Here is a 23,529-nt window from a genome sequence, read left to right as displayed (position 1 = left end):
ACCAAGAAGAGGTACATTGAGAAAGTCTCCACAACCAGTAATAATCTCCTTAACCTGAGCGGCGGGAGTGATCCAGACCACCTCGTTAGGAGAGAGAGCCATCATCCGCTGTGAGTAGGACCAATCCTCCGAGTTGTCATGGAAGGAGCTCAGAAGGTGAGAAATAAACCACCTATATATGAGAGGCACGCAGCAAAGGATATACCCACGACCTTTGAGAGTTCGGTCATGGATAGCATGGTACGTGTCAGCTAGCAAGGTAGGAACCGGATTCCTAGAATGGAAGATCTCATTAGCATTCATGTCCATAAAGTTGTCGAGATTCGGGAAGAGAATGAGCCCATAGATAAGCAATGCAAGAATAGCCTCGAGTGCGTCCTGACAAGTAGTTTTGAGATTAGCTTGCTCAAGTAGATACTTGGAAGTGAACCCTCGGATGTGAGACTTAGTAGTAAGATGCTTGGAGACATCAGAAGTCTTGAGATAGAGATCCTTGGCAATAACCAGAGGAGTAAGAGAAGCCCCGGGACCGGTGAAAGGCGTCTTCTCGGCTATAGGTGAATCCAATAAGTGGGAATAAGCCTCAAGAGTAGGGACCAACTGGAAATCCGGGAAAGTGAAGCAGCGGAAGCTCGGGTCATAGAATTGCACTAGAGTGTGCACGAGCTTCTCTTCAACATTAGTCCGGAGAATAGTAAGCAAACCACCATACCGGAGTCGGAAACCTGTTTGATTCTTCACCTTGAGTGCCAACTCTCTCAAACTAACCAAATCAACCTCCTTGAACTTGTAGGATTTAGTCTTCTTCATACCTGTAATGTTTACAAAGTTTTTAATTTGTCCAATCCTTCGACGAATGCATGAGAAAAAATTTATGCATGAATGCATGTATGCATGATTGTTTTTTCAATTACAGAGAAAACATGGAGGGTTGAGATTAAAGTCGAGGAGCCAAGGGCGGACACGGTGCCCGGTAAACTAAAGTTTAGGATAATAGTAACCGAGGTTCTAATCAAGTTCCCAAACTGCAACCTCTCTTACGTATATCATGGTAGCACGGGACAACGTCCGTTCCATGTTTATTCGCAAGAAGGTCTAGTTTGAGTGTAGTATCGCGTGACGACTAAAACTCGAGACAACACTCGGTTTAGCCACCGCACTACGTCCTAAAAAAGGCCAGGGATGGGTTTGGTAACTACGGTCCATAGCATCGTCGAACAATTGAAAGCAAAGTGTCTAAGCATGACAACACACGCCGACAATATTACTTCCAAAATGCCTCAGCTATGTGAGATTGATCGCATAACCCAATACACGAGGCAACCCTCGGATCGAATTGTCGATTATATCTCTACCTAATCATAAGTTCACTCAGCCCGGGTATAGGACTTTTGATATTCTCACCCCACACGTCGAATGAAAATAAACAAGTATTCACATATGTAAGCAATAAAACAAAGCGTAAATATAAACTAAGGAAACTAGGCGTGACCCGCTAAAAATGTCCCCAGTGAAGTCGCCATTTCTGTTATCGCGATTTTCGGGTGTCAAGTCATAAATTAGGCTTGAACCTTTCAATCTTTGATATTCTCTATTTTTTCTTGGGAAGGGCAAAATTGAGAAAAAACCCTTAGATTCGAAGTTCGGGGGTCGTTTTCACTACGGGAAAGTGTTAGGCACCCGCGGTGACTATAGTACTCTATAGGAGCCGTTTTCTTAGTTTATGTCTACGCTTTATTTTTATTGCCTACTTAAAAAAGAAGTTTTATTTGAGTGAAGAATGGAGGGGAGAAAGTGTTTGAGGTTTTATTTTAGTGGACTTGGAGAGGTTTTGACCTCATGCCTACATACCCATTTAAGGGATCAAACTCCATGTAGTTCTCTCTCAAAAAATGTTTTTTGTGTGTTTGGTTGATTTTAGTTTTTGTTGGAAAATGGTTTTGAAGAAAAGGAAGAGGCCTTAAAGGCATAAGAGAAGGAAATGGTGAATGTTGGTTCAATTGTTTATTAAAAAAGTCTAAGTAGGAATTAGGATTCATTTGGATTTGTTTAAGAAAATAAAGGAAAAAATTCAATGGAGTTTTGACTCCAAGGTTTGTTCGGAAAAATTTGAATGATGGGATTGATTTATTATTTTTTTGAAGATTGGCATTTGTCTAAAAATCGCATTTCCTAAGCATACATCTAAACGGTAATCATGCAACGTGTGTGCGTGTCGGTGCTTGTGTCGGTGTACATCACTTATAGTGTCCATAGTCCTTTACATTGAGTCCTAGATACATGCTATGGTCTTGCAAGGAATTAAAAAAAAAAAAAAAAACTAACCTATCTAAAATTATTACAAACCCAATTGATATAGAAATGAATAAAAAAAGATGCTAAAACTATGGGATGAATGAAATGTGAGATGAAATGGTTAGTGTCATAAGGCATAAAAATAGTAGAAAGGTAAGCAAAATTGAATAGAATAGCAAGAGAGGAAAAAGTAATGAAATGAAATAAAGTGGCAAAATATACCTAAAATTGGTTATGACACTTAGACAATGCACATGACCTATAATCCCCTCATTATAGCAATGTTAAAGGGGTTTGATTTTGAGCTATAATGTGGGAACAAATAGGACATATTCAAGCCAAGAATCATGACACATTTTCAAAGGTATTTTGCACTTTATTTCTTGATAAAAACACACATTGCTTGCAAAACAAGAAAGACATGAAAATCTACATCCACAATCAGCAAGATATACACATGATCAGCAACATATTCATCATGAAATTACACACCAATCATCCACATCACATGCCAACATTTCATGAGAAAATATACCACAAAAATGCACAAACTTAGATCAAACACAAAATTAATCAAGAAAAATAACACACATTTTTATCATTTTTTAAACCACTGAAAAATATCACAAAAGTATTAAAATGTGTTAAGAAACATATAACGAATTTTTTAGGAATTTTTATAAAAAAAAATTGAGCAAACTGGGGGTTCAATCAGCAAGAAAACATGGTGTAAGCAGCACAAAAAGCAAAAAAACGTACAGAACCCTAGGCCCAAACCCAAAGCCCAACACCAGATCACAGGAAAGCACAGGGATCGTTGGATTGATCCAGGAGATGGAACCCTAGATCCAACGGTCTAGATTGAGGGAAAACGAACCAGAATTGGACCGGTCCGGTTCAGTTGGTTATAAAAGGGTTGGGGGACCGGTCCAGTTCGGTCTTCTTTCTCCTCTCTCTCTCTCTAACCTAAAACTAGTGAGAGAAGCTCTCACCTCTCTCCTCTCTTCCGGTTGTCTTCTCCGGTGAGCTTCACCGCTCCGGTGTGGTGGTTTGCCGGCCCAACAGGGCGGCGCCGCCGCACCGGAGATGAGAAACTCCTCCGTTTTTAAATTTTTTTGCAGATTAAGACATCCTTTTTCGTTCTAAACAAGAATATGGCATTAGATTTTACATGCAAGGTCTGAATCGTTGTAGATCTGAAATTTTGTGTTATGGTTTTGAAAAAAAATTTAGGTTTGAAACTTTCTTGGCTCAAATCCTTTTTATCTTTCTCGATCTGTAACGATTCACTTGCGTTGATGCTTTTCGAGAAAGAAAGATGAAATTTACGTGTTTACCTCTGGTTTAGTTGGAGATTTCGAACTGGAGATCTTTGAGAAGCTTGAATTTTTGGTGCTGCTCGTTGATTTCTTGCTTTAAACCGAAAATAAATCGGTGCCGTTCCTTCTTCTTCTTCACCGGTCCAGATTCTGCTTCTCTTCTTCTTCTTCTCACTGATTCCTTCGTGATCGGTGCTGGAGTTTGCCAATGGCGAATTCGCACCTTGAATTGCGAAGGAAACCGATTCGATGATGAAGATTCAGTGATGAATCTCTGAGAATTGTGAAAGGTCTTGTTGATTCTCTGTTGATTTGCACTGATTTGTGATGTTTTGTGTTGATTTGTGTTGATTCTGGTGGAATTTGGAAACGGTTAGGGTTTGAGTGTTCTTGGTGTTCTTCGTGATTTCTGGAAATTGTTGAGTTTTGATCTTTGGGAGCAGAAAGAGAAAGTTGGAAAGTGTTTGTGAGTTGGCACTGATTGAATGGGTCTGTGTGGCACTGTGCACCTTTTATAGGCTGCCATGTGTGATCTTGGACCAATGAGGTGGTGACATCTGTTTGGGACCTTTTTGGCTCGGCCTTGGACTTGAAATGAATTTGGGACCTTTCTGCAAAATAAGAAACTTGAAGGACTAAACAGCAATATGAAAAAAGGACTAAAAAGTAATTTTAAGAATTTTTGGACTAAAATGCAATTTATAAACTGTTTGGGACTGAAATGCAATTAAAAAATAAAATTGGACTAAAATTGGCAATTTGAAAAAAACGTAAAGTGAAACCAAAAAATAAAATTAACAAAAGGACTAAAATGAACCAGCTACAAAAATGAGGTATTTTAAAATACCTCTCTGCCGAAATTTTGACAGGAAAAGACCAAAATGCCCCTAGGGACTAAACTGACTCAGATGCAATTTTTGAAATGATTTTTAAACAAAGACTCAACAATGATTTGTACAGACAAATTGAAACGGCTCAGAGGCAAACACAGGGACTAAAATGGGTTCCACTGCAGGAAATGACCAAAATACCCTTTTGTATGATTTTTTGAAATAAAATGCAAGAAAAGTAAAGCAACGTTTCAGAGAGTTCTTAAATGACTTGTAATGCAAGAAAAACACTTTGGATAGCTTTATGCAAGAAAATCATGATTGAACATACTTTGAGACAGAGACAGTAAAATATGCAGATGAAAAGAGAGTAAAGGTTCGGAGTAAAACAACAGCAAATTGACAAATATCAGTGGTAGAAAATAAATTTGAATGAGTATTTTTAGGTCCAAAATCAGGGTATAACACGTTGTAATCAACGTAAAATGAAAAAACATTTGATATGATGCGAACATTCAAATTAGTATAAGAAAAAATTCACAAAAATAAATAAAAATGCCCTTTTTTTTAAGGATAATAAAAATGCATCTGAAATTCGCAAGTTTAGCAAAATAAAATGAGAAAGGATAAAATGAGATGTTTATAATAAAAATGCCCTTTTTTTTCGTCTCTATCAATATATTAAATTTTAGTTTTCGTCCCTAAAAAATAAAATGAGATGTTTATATCCACACAAAAAACTTTTCGTTTTATTTTTGGTCCCTAATGGATATAGTTTTAACATGTTTTTGATATTTTTGAACATAATATGAATATATAAATGTTGAACATACTTTGAACATAAAATGACAATTAAGGATCAAAAACAAAAGAGTAAATTACACTCCCCTCCCCTCAAAGATGCTTGAATTACACTCCCCTTCCCTCTTAAGTTAAAATATACACTTTACTCCCTCAATATTTTTTTTTATGTTAAAATTTATACTCCCCTCCCTTATAAGATGCTTGAATTACAAACCTCTCCCTTAATAATTAAATATGCACTACACTTTTTTTTTTTGGTCTTAGATGAAGTGGTAATCCACTGAAAATAAACCCACACACAACTGTGAGGTCTTGGGTTCGAACCCGGGTCACAACGTCCGGCCTTGCAATTTCGGCATTTTCCAGTTGAGCTAGGACTTCTAGACAAATATGCACTACACTTTAATCAATTTGAACATAAATAAATATTCTTATAATATATATTAATTTTGAATCACCATTTAAGAAAAATTAATTCATTTCTTTATAGTTTAAATTTCAATGATAATTAAATTTAAATATATTGCTATTGATTTTATAAATTAGAGTATAAAATTAACTTTTAAATAATCATGCTTTAATGATTTTAGTAATTTTTCACATATTTTAATTTTATTTTGGGTTGTTTCATATTTTATAATAGAGTTTAAAACTACATGTTAATGAAATTGTGAATAAAAAATAGCGAAAAATATGTATTTAATTTTTTATTATATTAAAATAGACCCGCAATACTATTTTTTTTAAGTGTGTTAAATTATTATTTTTTTGCTAGATTATTAGAAATAATAAAAAAGAATATTGAAGGAGTAAAGTGTAGATTTTAACATAAGAGGGGAGGGGAATGTAATTCAAGCTTCTCTTAGGGGAGGGGAGTGAAATTTTTTCTAATATGATTTGAATAAGAGGAGAGGAGAGTGTATATTTTAACTTAAGAGGGGAGGGGAGTGTAATTCAAGCATCTTTGAAGGGAGGGGAGTGTAATTTACTCAAAACAAAATAATTTTTTTTTGTGAGGATAAAAACATTCAATTTAATTTTTTAAGGATTAAAATAAAAATTCGCTATATTTATAAAGACGAAAAACTTATTTAACCTATTAACCATAATAATAGAAAAATAATAACAAGAATTTAATAAAATTTCCATAAATTATTTTTTCCTGATTATTATTGTTGTGTCGTGTAGAAGAACTACAACCAGGCACTTTCATCATCATCTCCTCTCATTCTCTGAAGGAGGTGCTTCGTTCTCTACTTCCCGATCCATTTCCATAACCCGACCCGAATCCATCCAGATCCAATTTCCCACCATGTACGGATTCGAAGCTATGACCTTCAACATCCATGGCGGTTACCTTGAAGCAATCGTCAGAGGTCACCGCTCCGGTTTGTTAACCACCGCTGATTACAACAATCTCTGTCAATGTGAAACCCTTGATGATATCAAGATGCATCTCTCTGCTACTGAGTATGGTCCTTATCTCCAAAACGGTGCGTTTTTTCGTTTTTTCTTCGATTAATCAACGATCTCAATTTGTTATTGAAATTTTTGATCATTGATTAATTAAGTAATTGTTTAGTTAATCAGAAATGTTTCTGTTGTTTATGATTATGCGAAATCGCAGTATTTTGTTTTAATTGTGTAGATTTGGAATTTGAAATGCGTATGAATATTGAAATTTTGAGAATTTTGATAAAATTCGTTGTTTGATGTTGAATAGAGTGTAGAAAATTTAAGTGCTTAGTTAATCGGAAATGTTTATGATTATATGCGAAATCGTGATCTCAGTATCGTGGTGTTTTGAATGAAAAATTGTAGTAAAACTAAGTGCTTAGTTAATCGGAAATGTGTATGTTGTTTGTGATTATATGCGAAATCATGATCTATGAAACTCGAACGCTGACACCAACAAAATTTTGAGAAAATGACAACTTAAAATGTAATTCCATAAAAAAAAAAACTTAATGTAATTACGTGTGTTGGTGTTTGACAAATGACAGACACCGGTCACACTTTCCATCAAAAGTGTTGGTTCTATTGGGATCTTCTATAGAGATTACGATGTTTGGTTTAGTTGGTTGTAGATTTGAAATGCTAATGACTGAACTGAAGAATTGTTTCTAGAATTTTTTTATGAAATTTATTGTTTGATGTTAAAAAAGTGTAGCAAAATTAAGTTCTTAGTTAATGGAAAATGTTTCTGTTCTTTATGATTATGTGATATTTGTTTAAATTTTTGTAGATTTGAAATGCTAATAATCGAACTGAAGGATTAATTATCGAAATTTTGAGAAGTTTTTGATAAAATTCATTGTTTGATGTTAAAATTATGTGTAACAAAATTAAGTGCTTAGTTAATCAGAAATGTCTGTGTTGTTTATGATTATATGCAAAATCATGATGCAAAAACACCAGACACATTGACACATAAAATTTTGAGAAAATGACATAATTCAATGTAATCACACGTGTCAGGTGTCGGACACTGACATATGTCAGCCAGACATCGGGACATACCTTCGAGCAGAAGTGAGACTGTGATGTTGGTTTCAATTGTTTGTAGATTTTAAATGCTAATGACTGAACTAAAGGATTATTTCTAGAAATTTTCATAATTTTTTTTTTGACGTTAAATGAAGTGCAAAAAAAATAAATTAAGTGCTCACTTAATCAGAAATGTTTTTTTTTTCTTCATGATTATGCAAAATCACGATTTTTGTTTCAATTGTTTGTAGATTTGAAATGCTAGCTGAAGAATTATTTCTGGAAACTTTGAGAATTTTTTTATGAACTTTATTTTTTGTGTTGAAAAAGTATTAACAGAATTCAGTGCTTAGTTAATCAGATATGCTAACGACTGAAGAATTATTTATGCAAATTTTCAGAGGGTGATGCTATTAGTGTAGTAATTTTCTGTTGATAAATTCATTGTTTGATGTTAAAATTGTGTAACAAAAGTAACTGCTAAGGATCTCTAAGATATACACTTTTGATCGAAGGGGTGTTCGGTGTCTGACACATTAGTGTCTGACATGTAATTGTTGTTAATGATTATATTCAAAATCTTGTTCTATGAAAAGCATGGACACCAAAGATGACACGAACTCTGACAGATTAAATTTTGAGAAAATGACATAATTCAATGTAATCACATGTGATGTGTCGGACACTGACATGAAAACTTATATATATGTTTATTTTATTGTATTGTAATTTAGTGACTGTTATTTTAGATATTTGATCTACTTTGGATGAAGTCTATGATATTATTACCCCTTTATTGTGAACTTCAGTAAGATCTTGTTTGTTTTTGTTATTAGATTTGTGTAAAAGTTAACTGTTATTACTGCGGGTTTTGTTTAATTTTCTTTGTTGAATGAAGATTTTGATAAATTATTGATTCAACTTTCACCTTATTATTATTCTTATTGTATACTTGATGATGACATGTAGTACTTAAAATTATTGATTTTTACTGACGGATTACCTCTTGCAGAACCATCTCCATTGCATACCACAACAATTGTGGAGAAATGTACCCTTAAGCTGGTTGATGATTACAAGCACATGCTATGCCAAGCTACAGAACCCTTGTCAACATTTTTAGAATATATCACGTATGTGAACTTTGCTTGTCTGTTCGCTCTGTTAGTGTATTTACTTGAATATACAACAAATCTCTGTGATACCAGCTCTTCTTATTAAAAGTGTGTCTGGTGTCTGACACCATCATGTGTAGTTAATTACTTCCATTTTCTCAAATCATTACTGCTGTCGTTATTTCTGTATATGTGTCATATTTGGTGTCTCTGTCTGTAATTAAAACTGAAATTAATGTATTTTATTTTTTACTCTGCAGATATGGTCACATGATTGACAATGTTGTTTTGATTGTTACTGGCACCTTGCATGAGAGAGATGTCCAAGAACTTCTAGAAAAATGCCATCCACTGGGGATGTTTGACAGGTACCCTAATTTCTGTGCATTGTACAATATATTGATGTTGGCACATAGAATATTGATTTTACTTTTTTTTTTCCTTTTCCGGTGGGATTCTCCTTAGTATTGCCACTCTGGCAGTTGCTCAGAATATGAGGGAGCTTTACAGGCTTGTTCTTGTTGACACTCCTCTGGCTCCATACTTCTCGGAGTGCATTACATCTGAGGTAAACTGTCTTTCCAGAAAATATTTGTTTCCCTTTATTTTTTTTCAACATCAATCAGTTTGTTGTGTTGATTGTTGTAGAATTGTTGTTCTATTGCAAAATCTGAATTTATCTATGTCTACCCCATTTTTTATATAATATATACTGCGATAAAAAATGTAATGAAAAATCATCCAAAAATAAAAAGCAACTAGCTATTGGTTTGGTTCTCCTTTGGAAGACACTAATTTAACTGCCGTAGCTTCATATGTTTATATTCGATTAGTTTATTTCTTTGATGTATCTGCTCATGGCTCTTGTTTATTTCTAGGACTTGGATGACATGAACATTGAAATAATGAGGAACACTCTTTACAAGGCATACCTTGAAGATTTTTACAGATTTTGTCAGGTGAAGCCTCTTTGTGATTTCCAAGTCTCCTTTTTGTCAGCCATTTTTATTTGTATTCCCTTGTGATTTCCTCCTGACTTTCATCAACTTCAATGTTATTCCCAAACAGAAACTTGGTGGTGCTACTGCTGAGATAATGTCCGACCTTCTAGCTTTTGAGGCTGATAGAAGGGCTGTTAATATTACCATCAATAGGTAAATTACTAACCACTCTTTGTATAATCTTTTTGTTTATCTGGATATCCGCATAACTAGCATCTCATGGTTTCCGCTTTGTGCAGCATTGGTACTGAGCTTACTAGAGATGACCGTAGGAAATTGTACTCCAACTTCGGTTTGTTGTAAGCTCTAATCCTTCAGTTAAATATTTAAAAAAAAAAGAAAAAGAAAATCAATATACTTCTCTGCAACACTTCTTTTACTAATGGTTGACTTATTTTAAACAGCTATCCATATGGTCATGAGGAACTTGCTGTCTGTGAGGACATTGATCAGGTATGATTTGCATCTCGGTTGTGTGATATGTTAAGTTAATACATTTGTGAATGAACTGTGTTTTTCCTCTTTCAATTTGTATGCTTCTTGGGGACTTCTAGATTGTGTTTCTCAGGGTGGTAGATTTGTTGTTATTGTTATCCAAGTCAATGTAATATGCTGCAATTATATCATTTTTCTTATCTTTGATTTAAGTGTCCTACTTGCAGATGATTCTTGTTTTAGGTTTCTATGTCAAACTTACATTTAATTTTTTTGTGCCCTTTTGTTTTCTATTTGCGAGGCATATATGATTCGATTGCTTGCTACTTCATTTGTAATTTGTAGTTGCGTTCGGTTACCAATTTTGGGAGGGTCTTGTGTTGTTGAATCACCATAGTTGTTTGTAATATGCCACTTATTTCTAGTTGATTTCTTGTAGTTGTGCTTTTTGGGCCTTAATTCTCTTACATGGTTGCTCGTGTAGGTTCGTGCTGTCATGGAAAAATACCCTCCTTATCAATCTATCTTTGCGAAGTTATCGTATGGAGAGAGCCAGATGCTTGACAAGGCATTCTATGAGGAAGAGGTCAAGAGGCATTGCTTAGCATTTGAGCAACAGGTTTATTTTTTTAATAGTTCAGAATATCATAATATTAAGCTGGAAGGATATTGAATGGCTTAATTATAAATGTTTTTGTATAGTGTACGTATGTTTTATTCATTCACTAAGCCATCCTAATTTGTCTATATTTGCAGTTTCACTATGCTGTTTTCTTCGCATATATGAGGTTAAGGGAGCAGGAGATCAGAAATCTTATGTGGATTTCAGAATGTGTGGCTCAGAATCAAAAGTCGAGAGTTCATGACAGTGTTGTCTTCATATTTTAGTCTGATTACTCATTGTTATAGCTTGTATGTTCGTTTGGACTAATTGTTGTGTCTGCATTCTACACCCGAGTTGCGGATTATTAGAGACTAGAGAAGATTGTGATACAAATAAGTAAAATCTTCTGTAATATAGATGGGAGATCTTTTGTCAAATTTGATTAAGTTATGTTCAGATTTAAAAACACTTATATTGAATTTGTATGTTGTGAATTGTGATAATAAATTTTCTTATGAAATAAACTTTGATAGATTTGTTCAGGCATTGCTTTCTTAATGTCTTTCTTATATTATTTAGATTATTTGGGGGCAAAGCTTAGGAAGATTGCGATATTTTGTCAAAAGGGAAATATAGAACTATGCCATAAGCGAATTTCTTATCTCACCTTATTATTTGCCCCTCGCGTGCTCAACTGCAATTTGGTTTGTATCTTTCAAAAGCATAAAATACATTTAAAATCCCCCCATTTTTCGGATTTTAGAATCCCAAAATAGGGTGAGAGGTATTTATTGTAGGTGGGAAAAGAAACTGTCATACTACAGTCTCTTGCTTGATTAACTCTTTTTGAATCACCAAGAGTCTATTTGGGAGAATGGTGTGTTTGGAAAGAGAAAACTTTATACAAAATCCTTCGCATTTGAGAAAGTTCAAAAATTGCATTGGATGAGAGTTTTAGAGAATTTATGTTATTATAAAAGTCTCAAAATTAAGCATATTAATGTTAGTATATTTAATTTCTCTACGAACACAATCTCTCAAACAAAGAAAACGTAATACTCAACCTTCTCTCCAAACAATCAAACAGACCCCGATTCGTAGTAACAAATCTCAGCATTAGGACAGTACAATTTTCTTTCATTTTTCATAGTAAAAAATATTGTACATAAAAAATAGTTAATTTTTGAATAAATTTGAGCAAGCTCTTAATGGACAGTCAGTTCTAGATTTAAGTTTTATGCATACAACCAAATAATAAAAATGTTGAGTAAATGAAGGGAGAAAACAAATTGTTATGTCGGTACGAAATAAAATTGTTATGTAGGTGAGAACAATTGACTAAGTCAAAATATTAAATTGTTTTCCAAGAATGCAAGTAGCAAGAAAATCAGAGGAAATTGCCGAATCCAATAATAGAGACAAATGTCTAGAAAATAGAAAACAAAGTTTTTTTGGTTAATGATAATCATTTGTCTAGAAAATCATTTCCATTCCTTTAGACTTCAGTATTCAAAACATGTTTGTGTCTAGCATTTCATCCAAAACACACAGTTCAAAATATTCAAATACAATGGTGTTTGTATGGTCTCAAGTTTTGTTTGTAAAATTTCTTTTCCTTTATTCACTTTTCTCTTTCACATTTACTACATCTTTACCTCAAATTCAGCCAAAGTGTCATCAATATGAAAGCCATGCCTTGTTGCAATTTAAGGAAGGCTTTGTCATCAACAAGATTGCCTCTGATAAGCTTCTTGGTTATCCTAAAACAGCATCATGGAATTCCAGCACAGATTGCTGCTCATGGGATGGCATTAAATGTCACGAGCACACAGGTCATGTGATTCACATTGATCTAAGTAGCAGCCAACTCTACGGTAGAATGGATGCAAATAGCAGTCTCTTTCGCCTTGTGCATCTTCGAGTTCTTGATCTTTCTGACAATGACTTCAATTACTCTCAAATTCCATCCAAGATAGGTAAGCTTTCACAACTAAAATTTCTGAACCTTTCTCGTAGTTTATTTTCCGGAGAAATTCCACCACAAGTTTCACAGTTGTCCAAGTTGTTGTCTCTTGATCTAGTAGGCTTCATGGCTACAGACAATCTGCTGCAACTCAAATTATCCAGTCTCAAAAGCATAATTCAAAACTCAACAAAACTTGAGACCCTTTTTCTTAGTTATGTAACAATTTCATCTACTTTACCAGATACACTCGCAAATCTAACTTCATTGAAAAAACTAACTCTACACAATTCTGAATTGTATGGTGAATTTCCTGTTGGAGTATTTCATCTTCCAAACTTGGAATATCTGGATTTGAGATATAATCCAAATCTCAATGGAAGTTTACCCGAGTTTCAATCTAGTTCACTCACCAAGTTACTACTTGACAAGACAGGTTTCTATGGCACACTCCCAATATCCATTGGAAGGCTTGGTTCTTTAATCTCCCTATCAATTCCAGATTGCCATTTCTTTGGATATATTCCTTCTTCGCTTGCCAACCTCACACAGCTCACGGGGATAAACCTTAATAATAACAAATTCAAGGGCGACCCTTCCGCATCCTTGGCAAATCTTACCAAGCTAACCATCTTGAGTGTTGCTTTGAATGAATTTACTATCGAAACCATCTCGTGGGTAGGTAGGCTTTCATCATTAATTGGCTTGGACATATCATCAGTCAAAATTGGCAGTGACATTCCATTATCTTTTGCAAATCTCACCCAGCTACAATTTTTAAGTGCAAAAAATAGCAATATTAAGGGTGAAATTCCGTCTTGGATAATGAACCTAACAAATTTAGTTGTCTTGAACCTAGGCTTTAATTCTTTGCATGGAAAGCTAGAGCTTGACACATTTCTGAAGCTTAAAAAGCTACTTTTTCTAAATTTAGCATTCAACAAACTGTCATTGTATAGCGGAAAAAGTTCTTCCCATAGGACTGATTCTCAAATTCAAATCTTACAATTGGATTCATGCAATTTAGTTGAGATTCCAACATTTATAAGAGATATGGTTGATCTGGAATTTCTTATGTTGCCAAACAACAATATAACATCGATACCCAATTGGTTGTGGAAGAAAGAAAGTCTACAAGGCTTTGTTGTTAACCACAATTCATTGACAGGAGAAATAAACCCATCCATATGCAATCTCAAATCACTCACAGAACTTGATTTATCGTTCAACAACTTAAGCGGCAATGTTCCTTCATGTCTGGGGAACTTTAGCAAATCTTTGGAAAGTTTGGATCTAAAAGGGAATAAATTGTCTGGCCTCATTCCTCAAACATACATGATAGGAAATTCCCTTCAAAAGATTGATCTCAGTAACAACAATATTCACGGTCGGTTGCCAATGGCATTGATCAACAACAGAAGGCTAGAATTCTTTGATATTAGTTACAACAATATCAATGATTCATTTCCATTTTGGATGGGAGAATTACCCGAGTTGAAAGTATTGTCTTTAAGTAACAATAAATTTCATGGAGACATTAGGTGCTCTAGCAACATGACATGCACGTTTCCCAAGCTTCACATCATTGACCTTTCTCACAATGAGTTCTCTGGAAGTTTTCCATTAGAAATGATCCAAAGATGGAAAACAATGAAAACTACCAACATAAGTCAATTAGAGTACAGGTCTTACTGGAAATCGAACAATGCAGGACTATATTATACAATGGAAGATAAGTTTTATTCGTTCACAATGTCAAATAAAGGGCTGGCCATGGTTTACAATCACCTTCAGAATTTTTACCGCTTAATAGCCATTGATATTTCAAGCAACAAAATCAGTGGAGAGATACCACAAGTGATTGGCGAGTTGAAGGGTCTTGTTTTGCTCAACTTGTCAAATAACCACCTTATTGGCAGCATTCCATCTTCCTTAGGGAAGCTTTCGAACCTTGAAGCACTAGATCTTTCTCGCAACAGTCTTTCAGGAAAAATTCCCCAACAGTTGGCAGAAATCACCTTTTTGGCGTTCTTAAATGTGTCCTTTAACAATCTCACAGGTCCTATACCACAAAATAATCAGTTTTCTACATTCAAAAGTGATTCATTTGAGGGTAACCAAGGATTGTGTGGGGATCAGCTGTTGAAGAAGTGTAAAGATCATGCAAGACCTTCTACCTCTAATAATGACAATGACTCGGGATCTTTCTTTGAAATTGATTGGAAAATAGTGCTTATTGGGTATGGAGGAGGTCTTGTTGCTGGAGTGGCATTGGGAAACAGTTACTTTCTGCAGGTATTTGCATGGTATAGAGATCACGTTAGCGTTTCAGTTATAATTTTCCTTAATAAGATTTTTAAGAGACATTAAAGTTGTTATTATTTTATGGCTTAAAAGGGTGTTGTGAGTCCAAAACAATAAACATACTAGTCCTCCCTATTTATGTTTCTAATTTGTTTTAGTTTCCTTCTGTTCTTGTAATTGCATTCTGTAAGAGTTTCCTATGTATGTAAAAGCAATAAAGGTTGTTTGAAAGAGCGTGCTTTGATATAAATTTTCAATAAATTTGTGCAAGCTCTTACATGGACAGTCAGTTCTAGATTGAAGTCAATTAAATTGTTTTCCAAGAATGCAAGTAGCAAGAAAATCAGAGCAAATTGCTGAGTCAAATAATAGCCAAATGTCTAGAAAATAGAAAACAAAGTTTTTTTTGGTCAATGATAATCAAGTTCACTAGAAATCATTTTCATTTGTTATATGCAGTCCATTCCTATAGTATTCAAAACATGTTTGTGTCTAGCATTTCATCCAAAAGACCAATTTCAAAATATTCAAATACAATGGTGTTTGTGTGGTCTCATGTTTTGTTTGTAATTTTTTTTTTCCTTATTCACTTCTCTCTTTCACATTTACTACATGTTTACCTCAAATTCAGCCAAAATGTCATCAATATGAAAGCCATGCCTTGTTGCAATTTAAGGAAGGCTTTGTCATCAATAACTTAGCCTCTGATGATCTTCTTGGTTATCCTAAAACATCATCTTGGAATTCCAGCACAGATTGCTGCTCATGGGATGGCATTAAATGTCATAAGCACACAGATCATGTGATTCACATCAATCTTAGTAGCAGCCAACTCTATGGTACAATGGATGCAAATAGCAGTCTCTTTCGCCTTGTGCACCTTCGAGTTCTTGATCTATCTGATAATAACTTCAATTACTCTAAAATCCCTACCAAGATAGGTGAGCTTTCACAACTAAAATTTTTGAACCTTTCTCTTAACTTATTTTCTGGAGAAATTCCACGACAAGTTTCCCAGTTGTCCAAGTTGTTGTCTCTTGATCTAGGTTTCAGAGCTATAGTACGTCCTAAAGGTAGTACATCCAATTTGTTGCAACTCAAATTGTCTAGTCTCAGAAGCATAATTCAAAACTCAACAAAAATTGAGATCCTTTTTCTTAGTTTTGTAACTATTTCATCTACTTTACCAGACACACTCACGAATCTAACTTCATAAAAAAACTATCTCTTTACAATTCTGAATTGTATGGTGCATTTCCAGTTGGAGTATTTCATCTTCCAAACTTGGAACTTCTAGATTTGAGATATAATCCAAATCTCAATGGTAGATTGCCTGAGTTTGAGTCTAGTTCACTCACTGAATTAGCACTTGGTGGGACAGGTTTCTCTGGTACACTACCAGTATCCATTGGAAAGGTTAGTTCTTTAATTGTCCTAGGAATTCCAGATTGCCGTTTCTTTGGATTTATTCCTTCTTCGCTTGGAAACCTCACACAACTTGAGCAGATAAGCCTCAAAAATAACAAATTTAGGGGTGACCCTTCTGCATCCTTGGCAAATCTTACCAAGCTAAGCCTCTTGAATGTTGGTTTCAATGAATTTACTATTGAAACCTTCTCATGGGTAGATAAGCTTTCATCATTATTTGCCTTGGATATATCCCATTATCTTTCGCAAATCTCACGCAACTAGAAGTATTAAGTGCAACAAATAGCTATATAAAGGGTCAAATTCCATCTTGGTTAATGAATCTAACCAATTTAGCTTACTTGAACCTACACTCTAATTTTCTGCATGGAAAGCTTGAGCTTGACACGTTTCTGAATCTCAAAAAGCTAGTTTTTTTAGATTTATCATTTAACAAACTGTCATTGTTAAGTGGAAACAATTCATCCCATTTAACAAATTCTGGACTTCAAATATTACAGTTGGCTGAATGCAATTTAGTTGAGATTCCAACATTTATAAGAGATTTGGCTGAGATGGAATTTCTTACGTTGTCAAACAACAATATAACATCGCTACCTGAATGGTTGTGGAAAAAAGCAAGGCTAAAAAGCTTAGATGTTTCCCATAGTTCATTGACAGGAGAAATATCCCCATCCATATGCAATCTCAAATCACTCGTGATGCTTGATTTCACGTTCAACAACTTAGGTGGCAACATTCCTTCATGTCTAGGGAACTTTAGCCAACCTTTAGAAAGTCTGGATCTAAAAGGTAAACAGCAGAATTCTAGAATTCTTTGATGTTAGCTACAATAATATCAATGATTCATTTCCATTCTGGCTGGGAGATTTACCTGAGTTGAAGGTATTGTCTTTAGGTAACAATGAATTCCATGGAGACGTTAGGTGCTCTGGCAACATGACATGCACATTTTCCAAACTTCACATCATTGACCTTTCTCACAATCAGTTCTCTGGAAGTTTTCCAACAGAAATGATCCAAAGTTGGAAAGCAATGAATACTTTCAACGCAAGTCAATTACAGTACGAGTCTTACTCGACGTCGAACAATGAAGGACAATATTTTACGTCAACAGAAAAGTTTTATTCGCTCACAATGTCAAACAAAGGGGTGGCCATGGTTTACAATAACCTTCAAAAAATTTACAACTTAATAGCCATTGATATTTCAAGCAACAAAATCAGTGGAGAAATACCACAAGGCATAGGCGAGTTGAAGGGCCTTGTTTTGCTCAACTTCTCTAATAACCTCCTTATTGGCAGCATTCAATCTTCCTTAGGGAAGCTTTCAAACCTTGAAGCACTAGATCTTTCTGTCAACAGTCTTTCAGGGAAAATTCCCCAACAGTTGGCACAAATTACCTTTTTGCAGTTCTTAAATTTGTCCTTTAACAATCTCACAGGTCCTATACCACAAAATAATCAGTTTTCTACGTTCAAAGGTGATTCATTTGAGGGTAATCAAGGTCTGTGTGGGGATCAGTTGTTGAAGAAGTGTATAGATCATGGAGGTCCTTCTACCTCTGATGACGATGATGATGACGAGGATTCAGGATCATTGTTTGAATTTGATTGGAAAATAGTGCTTATTGGGTATGGAGGTGGTCTTGTTGCTGGAATGGCAGTGGGAAGCACTTTCTTTCTGCAAGTACTTAGTTGGCTTAAAAAAAAGGATCTTATGAGTTGAAATTCCTTGTGTTTTTGTTGTTGTTGTGCTTTCCTTTAGTAAGGCTTTGTTTGGGAGTTGAATTTTGAAGGGGAGGGGAAGGGAAGGAAAGGCTTATGGAGTGGTAACCCTTGTTTGCAAGTTTTAAAAAAACAAGGGAAAGGTTTTGGGGGGTTTTGAAGGGTTTAATTTGTCCAATTTTAAAGTTCCCCCAAATTGGAGGGTTTTGGGGGGTTAAACATACTAATTGACAATTTTGCCCTCTTAATAATTCAAAATTCCAATTTTAGACCTTACTAAAATTATTACAATCTTTTTTAAAAACAACTTATTCAAAACAACTTATTTATACAAAACAGCTTAATAGGACCTCATTTTCAAAAACAGCTTATTCAAAACAACTTATTTATGCAAAACAACTTATTACGACCTCATTTTCAAAAACAGCTTATTGAAAACAACTTATTTATACAAAACAGCTTAATAGGACCTCATTTTCAAAAACAGCTTATTCAAAACAACTTATTTATGCAAAACATCTTAATACGATCTCTTTTTCAAAAACAGCTTATTCAAAACTGCTTATTTATATAAAAAGCTTATTACGACCTCATTTTCAAAAACCGCTTATTCGAAACATCTTATTTATACAAAACAGCTTATTACGACCTCTTTTCCAAAAACAGCTTATTTACGCAAAACAGCTTAATACGATCTCTTTTTCAAAAACAGCTTATTTACGCAAAACAGCTTAATACGATCTCTTTTTCAAAAACAGCTTATTCAAAACAGCTTATTTATACAAAACAGCTTATTACGATATATTTTTTTTAAAAACAACATATTCAAAACAACTTATTTATGCAAAACAGCTTAATACGATATCTTTTTCAAAAACAGATTATTCAAAACAACTTATTTATACAAAACAGCTTATTACGACCTCATTTACAAAAACAGCTTATTTATGCAAAACACCTTAATAGACCTCATTTTCAAATACAGCTTATTCAAAACAGCTTATTTATGCAAAACAGCTTAATACGATCTCTTTTTCGAAAAACAGCTTATTCAAAACAGCTTATTTATGCAAAACAGCTTAATACGATCTCTTTTTCAAAAACAGCTTATTTATACAAAACAGCTTATTACGACCTCAATTTCAAAAATCGCTTATTTAAAACAACTTATTTATATAAAAAACAGCTTAATATGACTTCATTTTAAAAAATAGCTTATTCAAAACAACTTATTTATGCAAAACAACTTAATACGACCTCATTTTCAAAAACGGCTTATTTATGCAAAACAGCTTAATACGATCTCTTTTTCAAAAACAGCTTATTTATACAAAACAACTTATTACGACCTCAATTTCAAAAATCGCTTCTTTAAAACAACTTATTTATACAAAACAGCTTAATATCACTTCATTTTAAAAAATAGCTTATTCAAAACAGCTTATTTATGCAAAACAGCTTAATACGACCTCATTTTCAAAAACGGCTTATTCAAAACAGCTTATTTATGCAAAACAGCTTAATACGATCTCTTTTTCAAAAACAGCTTATTTATACAAAACAGCTTATTACGACCTCAATTTCAAAAATCGCTTATTTAAAACAACTTATTTATACAAAACAGCTTAATATGACTTCATTTTAAAAAATAGCTTATTCAAAACAACTTATTTATGCAAAACAGCTTAATACGATTTTTTTTCTTTCAAAAACAGCTTATTCAAAACAGCTTATTTATATAAAAACAGCTTATTACGACCTCATTTTCAAACTCCGCTTATTCAAAACAACTTATTTATACAAAACTGCTTATTATGACCTCATTTTCAAAATCTGCTTAGTCAAAAATCGCTTAATACAATCTATATTTCAAAAACAACTTATTCTAAACAGCTTACTTATCCAAAACAGCTTATTATCACCTATTTTCAAAAAACAGCTTATTCAAAACAACTTATTAATGCAAAACAACTTATTACGACATCTTTTCAAAAAACAGCTTATTCAAAATAACTTATTTTTACAAAAAAAGTTTTGAATAAATAAGTTGTTTTGAATAAGTTGTTTTTGAAAAAGAGATCATAATAAGTTGTTTTGCATAAATAAGTTTTTTTGAATAAGTTGTTTTTAAAAAAGAGATCGTAATAAGCGGTTTTGCATAAATAAGCTGTTTTGAATAAGTTATTTTTTGAAAAGAGGACATAATAAGTTGTTTTGCATAAATAAATTGTTTTGAATAAGAGGTTTTTGAAATGAGGTCGTTATAAACAGTTTTGTATAAATAAGTTGTTTTGAATAAGCGATTTTTGAAAATGAGGTCGTAATAAGCTGTTTTGTATAAATAAGTTGTTTCGAATAAGCGATTTTTGAAAATGATGTCGTATTAAGCTGTTTTGTATAAATAAATTGTTTTAAAGAAGCGATTTTTGAAATTGAGGTCGTAATAAGCTGTTTTGTATAAATAAGCTGTTTTTGAAAAAGAGATCGTATTAAGCTGTTTTGCATAAATAAGCTGTTTTGAATAAGCCGTTTTTGAAAATGAGGTCGTATTAAGCTGTTTTGCATAAATAAGTTGTTTTGAATAAGCTATTTTGTAAAATGAAGTCATATTAAGATGTTTTGTATAAATAAGTTGTTTTGAATAAGCGGTTTTTGAAAATGATGTCGTATTAAGCTATTTTGTACAAATAAGCTGTTTTGAATAAGCTGTTTTTGAAAAAGAGATCATATTAAGCTGTTTTGTATAAATAAGCTGTTTTTGAAAAAGAGGTCGTAATAAGCTGTTTTGTATAAATAAGTTGTTTTGAATAAGCGGTTTTTGAAAATGAGGTCGTAATAAGCTGTTTTATATAAATAAGCTATTTTGAATAAGCTGTTTTAGTAAAAGAGATTGTATTAAGCTGTTTTGCATAATAAGTTGTTTTGAATAAGCTGTTTTTGAAAATGAGGTCATATTAAGCTGTTTTGTATAAATAAGTTGTTTTGAATAAGCGATTTTTAAAAATGAGGTCATAATAAGCTGTTTTGTATAAATAAGCTGTTTTGAATAAGCTGTTTTTGAAAATGATGTCGTAATAAGCTGTTTTGTATAAATAAGTTGTTTTGAATAAGCGGTTTTTGAAAATGAGGTCGTAATAAGCTATTTTGTATAAATAAGCTGTTTTGAATAAGCTGTTTTTGAAAAAGAGATCGTATTAAGCTGTTTTGAATAAGTTGTTTTGTATAAATAAGCTGTTTTGAACAAGTTGTTTTTTGAAAAGAGGTCGTAATAAGCTGTTTTATATAGATAAACTATTTTGGATAAGTTGTTTTTGAATAAGAGATTGTATTAAGCTGTTTTGAATAAGCTGTTTTTCTGAAAAGAGGTCATAATAAGCTGTTTTGTATAAATTAGCTATTTTGAATAAGTTGTTTTTTAAAAAAAGATCTTAATAATTTGTTTTTCATAAGATAAGCTATTTTTAAAAAGAGGTCGTAATAAGTTGTTTTGTATAAGTAAGTTGTTTTTAAAAAGTGATTGTAATAAGTTTTTTTTTTTTTTTTTTTTTTTATAAATAAGTTGTTTTTTAAAATAGATCTTAATAATTTGTTTTTCATGCGATAAGTTGTTTTGAATAAATTAAAAGTTAAATTACGAAGTATAACAATATATTGATTTTAAGAGGAAAAAGGGTAAAATAGTAAAATTATAACATAAGTCCTCCATCTCCTTTCCTTGTTGGCTTTTTAACTCCCAAACAAGGGGAAGGTTTTCCCTCCTTTCTCCCTTCCCTCCCTTTCCTTCCCTTCCCCTCCTTAGCCTTTCCTTTCCTTCCCCTCAAAACTCGCAAACAAAGCCTAAGAGTATGCTTTGTATGTATACTAATTGTTGTTGGTATGAAATAAAGTAGTTTTGGTGATGCGGAAAAATGTGACCTGTTAGGTCTTTGGGCTGGTGGCATTGCAGAAAAAAAAAAGTGATTATATGATGTATACTATGGTAGCAAAATGAAGCATTTTTTATGGAAGTTGACTTTAGAGCAAAAAAAAACAACTTAAGTGACAAACAAATGCAATAATGGATAACTAATACAGACAAAGATGAATCTGCTTTTCAGATACCAAGAATACAAATGTTTAGTTATAATCAACTGCAATGTGAAACAAAATACAATTTAGCAACTTATATACCTTTGAATAAAGTAGTAAATAACCATTAAAATAAAAAATTAATCTTTGGTGCATGAACATGAGAAGAAGAAAAATAGGTAAATGGCTACCTGGTTTGAATCTGATAGTGATGAGAAATCAAACAAAGTAGATTGATCTCTTTAGGTTTACAATCAAAACTAGTTGAATTTGAAAGCAAAAGCGGAATTTGATGAGCAAGTATCCAACAATGTGTTCGACACAATGCAATTCAATGATGATGATTCTCGGTGATAAAAAACAACTGACAAGGGCTGGATTCAGATTGAGGTGACCGGTGAATTCTATCATTTGGAGAAAGATAAGGTGTGGACAAGCATCAATCACATCTCTTAAAACAAAACACCATAGAAGAGAAAGAACGAATGGAAAAATAGGTGGAAAAGGTTCATAAACTTTGAACAAGTGAGACTAATACCTTATGCAAAGTGTATCAACATTCTTCTCACAAAGAAGAAAAAGAATAGCATTGTTGATTACATGTTTAAATATCCACCCTGACAAGAGTGTTGGTTCGTCAAGCTCGAGATGTTAAACACGCGTTTCTTGGGAGACAACCCACAAGTCTAGTCTTTTAATTATTTCAAAAATTCAATCAATTTTTAAATTTCTACTGAGTCCTAGGTATATACATTATGATGACTTTTTGTAATGCTGATTTTGAAATTCGTTTTACCTTTTGAATTGCATCAGTTTCTTTTTAGTTCTTCCAATCCATTAAAAGTTTTTTTTTTGAAGAAGCAATCCAATAAAAGTTGATTTCAAAGCTCAAGTACTTGTTCCTAACACCAGGGCTGAAGTCAACCTTAGTTACGGATGTTTGAAAGCATTGTGATTGAGGGGAATGCAAAGAAAGAGACATTCATCAAACTACATATCTTTTTTTTCTCTATTACCAAACTAGAAAGACTTTGAGCCTATATATATTGAACTTTTTTTAGCCTAGAAAGAGACCTTAGTTACGGCACATAGAATATTGATTTTACTTCTGTTTTTTCTTCTTTTCGGTGGGATTCTCCTCAGCATTGC

The 23,529-nt window shown here is 33.2% G+C and overlaps 4 protein-coding genes across 4 annotated transcripts; all 4 read left to right on the top strand.

The window, feature by feature from the left end:
* The first annotated feature begins 6,410 nt into the window (after positions 1-6,410).
* LOC11410508 (V-type proton ATPase subunit d2) lies at positions 6,411-11,432 on the top strand. Its single transcript, XM_003621083.4, has 10 exons — positions 6,411-6,741; positions 8,748-8,868; positions 9,111-9,218; positions 9,316-9,418; positions 9,729-9,809; positions 9,919-10,004; positions 10,091-10,150; positions 10,256-10,304; positions 10,771-10,905; positions 11,043-11,432. The coding sequence occupies exons 1-10, from the start codon at positions 6,561-6,563 to the stop codon at positions 11,172-11,174; spliced, it is 1,056 nt and encodes a 351-aa protein (XP_003621131.1). The 5' UTR covers positions 6,411-6,560; the 3' UTR covers positions 11,175-11,432.
* A 944-nt stretch (positions 11,433-12,376) lies between these two features.
* LOC112416327 (receptor-like protein 9DC3) lies at positions 12,377-15,418 on the top strand. Its single transcript, XM_024769788.2, has one exon. The coding sequence runs from the start codon at positions 12,407-12,409 to the stop codon at positions 15,221-15,223; it is 2,817 nt and encodes a 938-aa protein (XP_024625556.1). The 5' UTR covers positions 12,377-12,406; the 3' UTR covers positions 15,224-15,418.
* On the top strand, positions 15,357-16,492 carry LOC112416457 (receptor-like protein 9DC1). Its single transcript, XM_024770291.2, has 2 exons — positions 15,357-15,377; positions 15,654-16,492. Exons 1-2 carry the CDS (start codon positions 15,357-15,359, stop codon positions 16,371-16,373), a joined length of 741 nt encoding a protein of 246 aa, XP_024626059.1. The 3' UTR covers positions 16,374-16,492.
* Positions 16,404-18,313, top strand: LOC11406964 (receptor-like protein 35). The gene is made up of 4 exons (XM_024770290.2): positions 16,404-16,423; positions 16,486-16,780; positions 17,086-17,377; positions 17,484-18,313. The coding sequence occupies exons 1-4, from the start codon at positions 16,404-16,406 to the stop codon at positions 18,311-18,313; spliced, it is 1,437 nt and encodes a 478-aa protein (XP_024626058.2).
* Positions 18,314-23,529: the final 5,216 nt, after the last annotated feature.

Source organism: Medicago truncatula, chromosome 7 (genome assembly GCF_003473485.1).
Source record: "Medicago truncatula cultivar Jemalong A17 chromosome 7, MtrunA17r5.0-ANR, whole genome shotgun sequence".
Lineage (NCBI taxonomy): Eukaryota > Viridiplantae > Streptophyta > Magnoliopsida > Fabales > Fabaceae > Medicago > Medicago truncatula.
Note: the sequence above shows the minus strand (reverse complement) of the source record. Positions and strands in the feature narration are given on the sequence as shown.

What these genes read in the sequence shown, in the direction of transcription:
- LOC11410508 (XM_003621083.4), top strand. Translation starts at nt 6,561, where the DNA reads ATGTACGGATTCGAAGCTATGACCTTCAACATCCATGGCGGTTACCTT. An exon ending in GTTAATATTACCATCAATAG is followed by an intron (nt 10,005 to 10,090) that starts GTAAATTACTAA and finishes CGCTTTGTGCAG; the next exon opens with CATTGGTACTGAGCTTACTA. An exon ending in TACTCCAACTTCGGTTTGTT is followed by an intron (nt 10,151 to 10,255) that starts GTAAGCTCTAAT and finishes TATTTTAAACAG; the next exon opens with CTATCCATATGGTCATGAGG.
- LOC112416327 (XM_024769788.2), top strand. Translation starts at nt 12,407, where the DNA reads ATGTTTGTGTCTAGCATTTCATCCAAAACACACAGTTCAAAATATTCA.
- LOC112416457 (XM_024770291.2), top strand. Translation starts at nt 15,357, where the DNA reads ATGTATGTAAAAGCAATAAAG. An exon ending in TGTATGTAAAAGCAATAAAG is followed by an intron (nt 15,378 to 15,653) that starts GTTGTTTGAAAG and finishes GTTTGTGTCTAG; the next exon opens with CATTTCATCCAAAAGACCAA.
- LOC11406964 (XM_024770290.2), top strand. Translation starts at nt 16,404, where the DNA reads ATGGTGCATTTCCAGTTGGA. An exon ending in ATGGTGCATTTCCAGTTGGA is followed by an intron (nt 16,424 to 16,485) that starts GTATTTCATCTT and finishes TCTCAATGGTAG; the next exon opens with ATTGCCTGAGTTTGAGTCTA. An exon ending in AGAAAGTCTGGATCTAAAAG is followed by an intron (nt 17,378 to 17,483) that starts GTAAACAGCAGA and finishes TATTGTCTTTAG; the next exon opens with GTAACAATGAATTCCATGGA.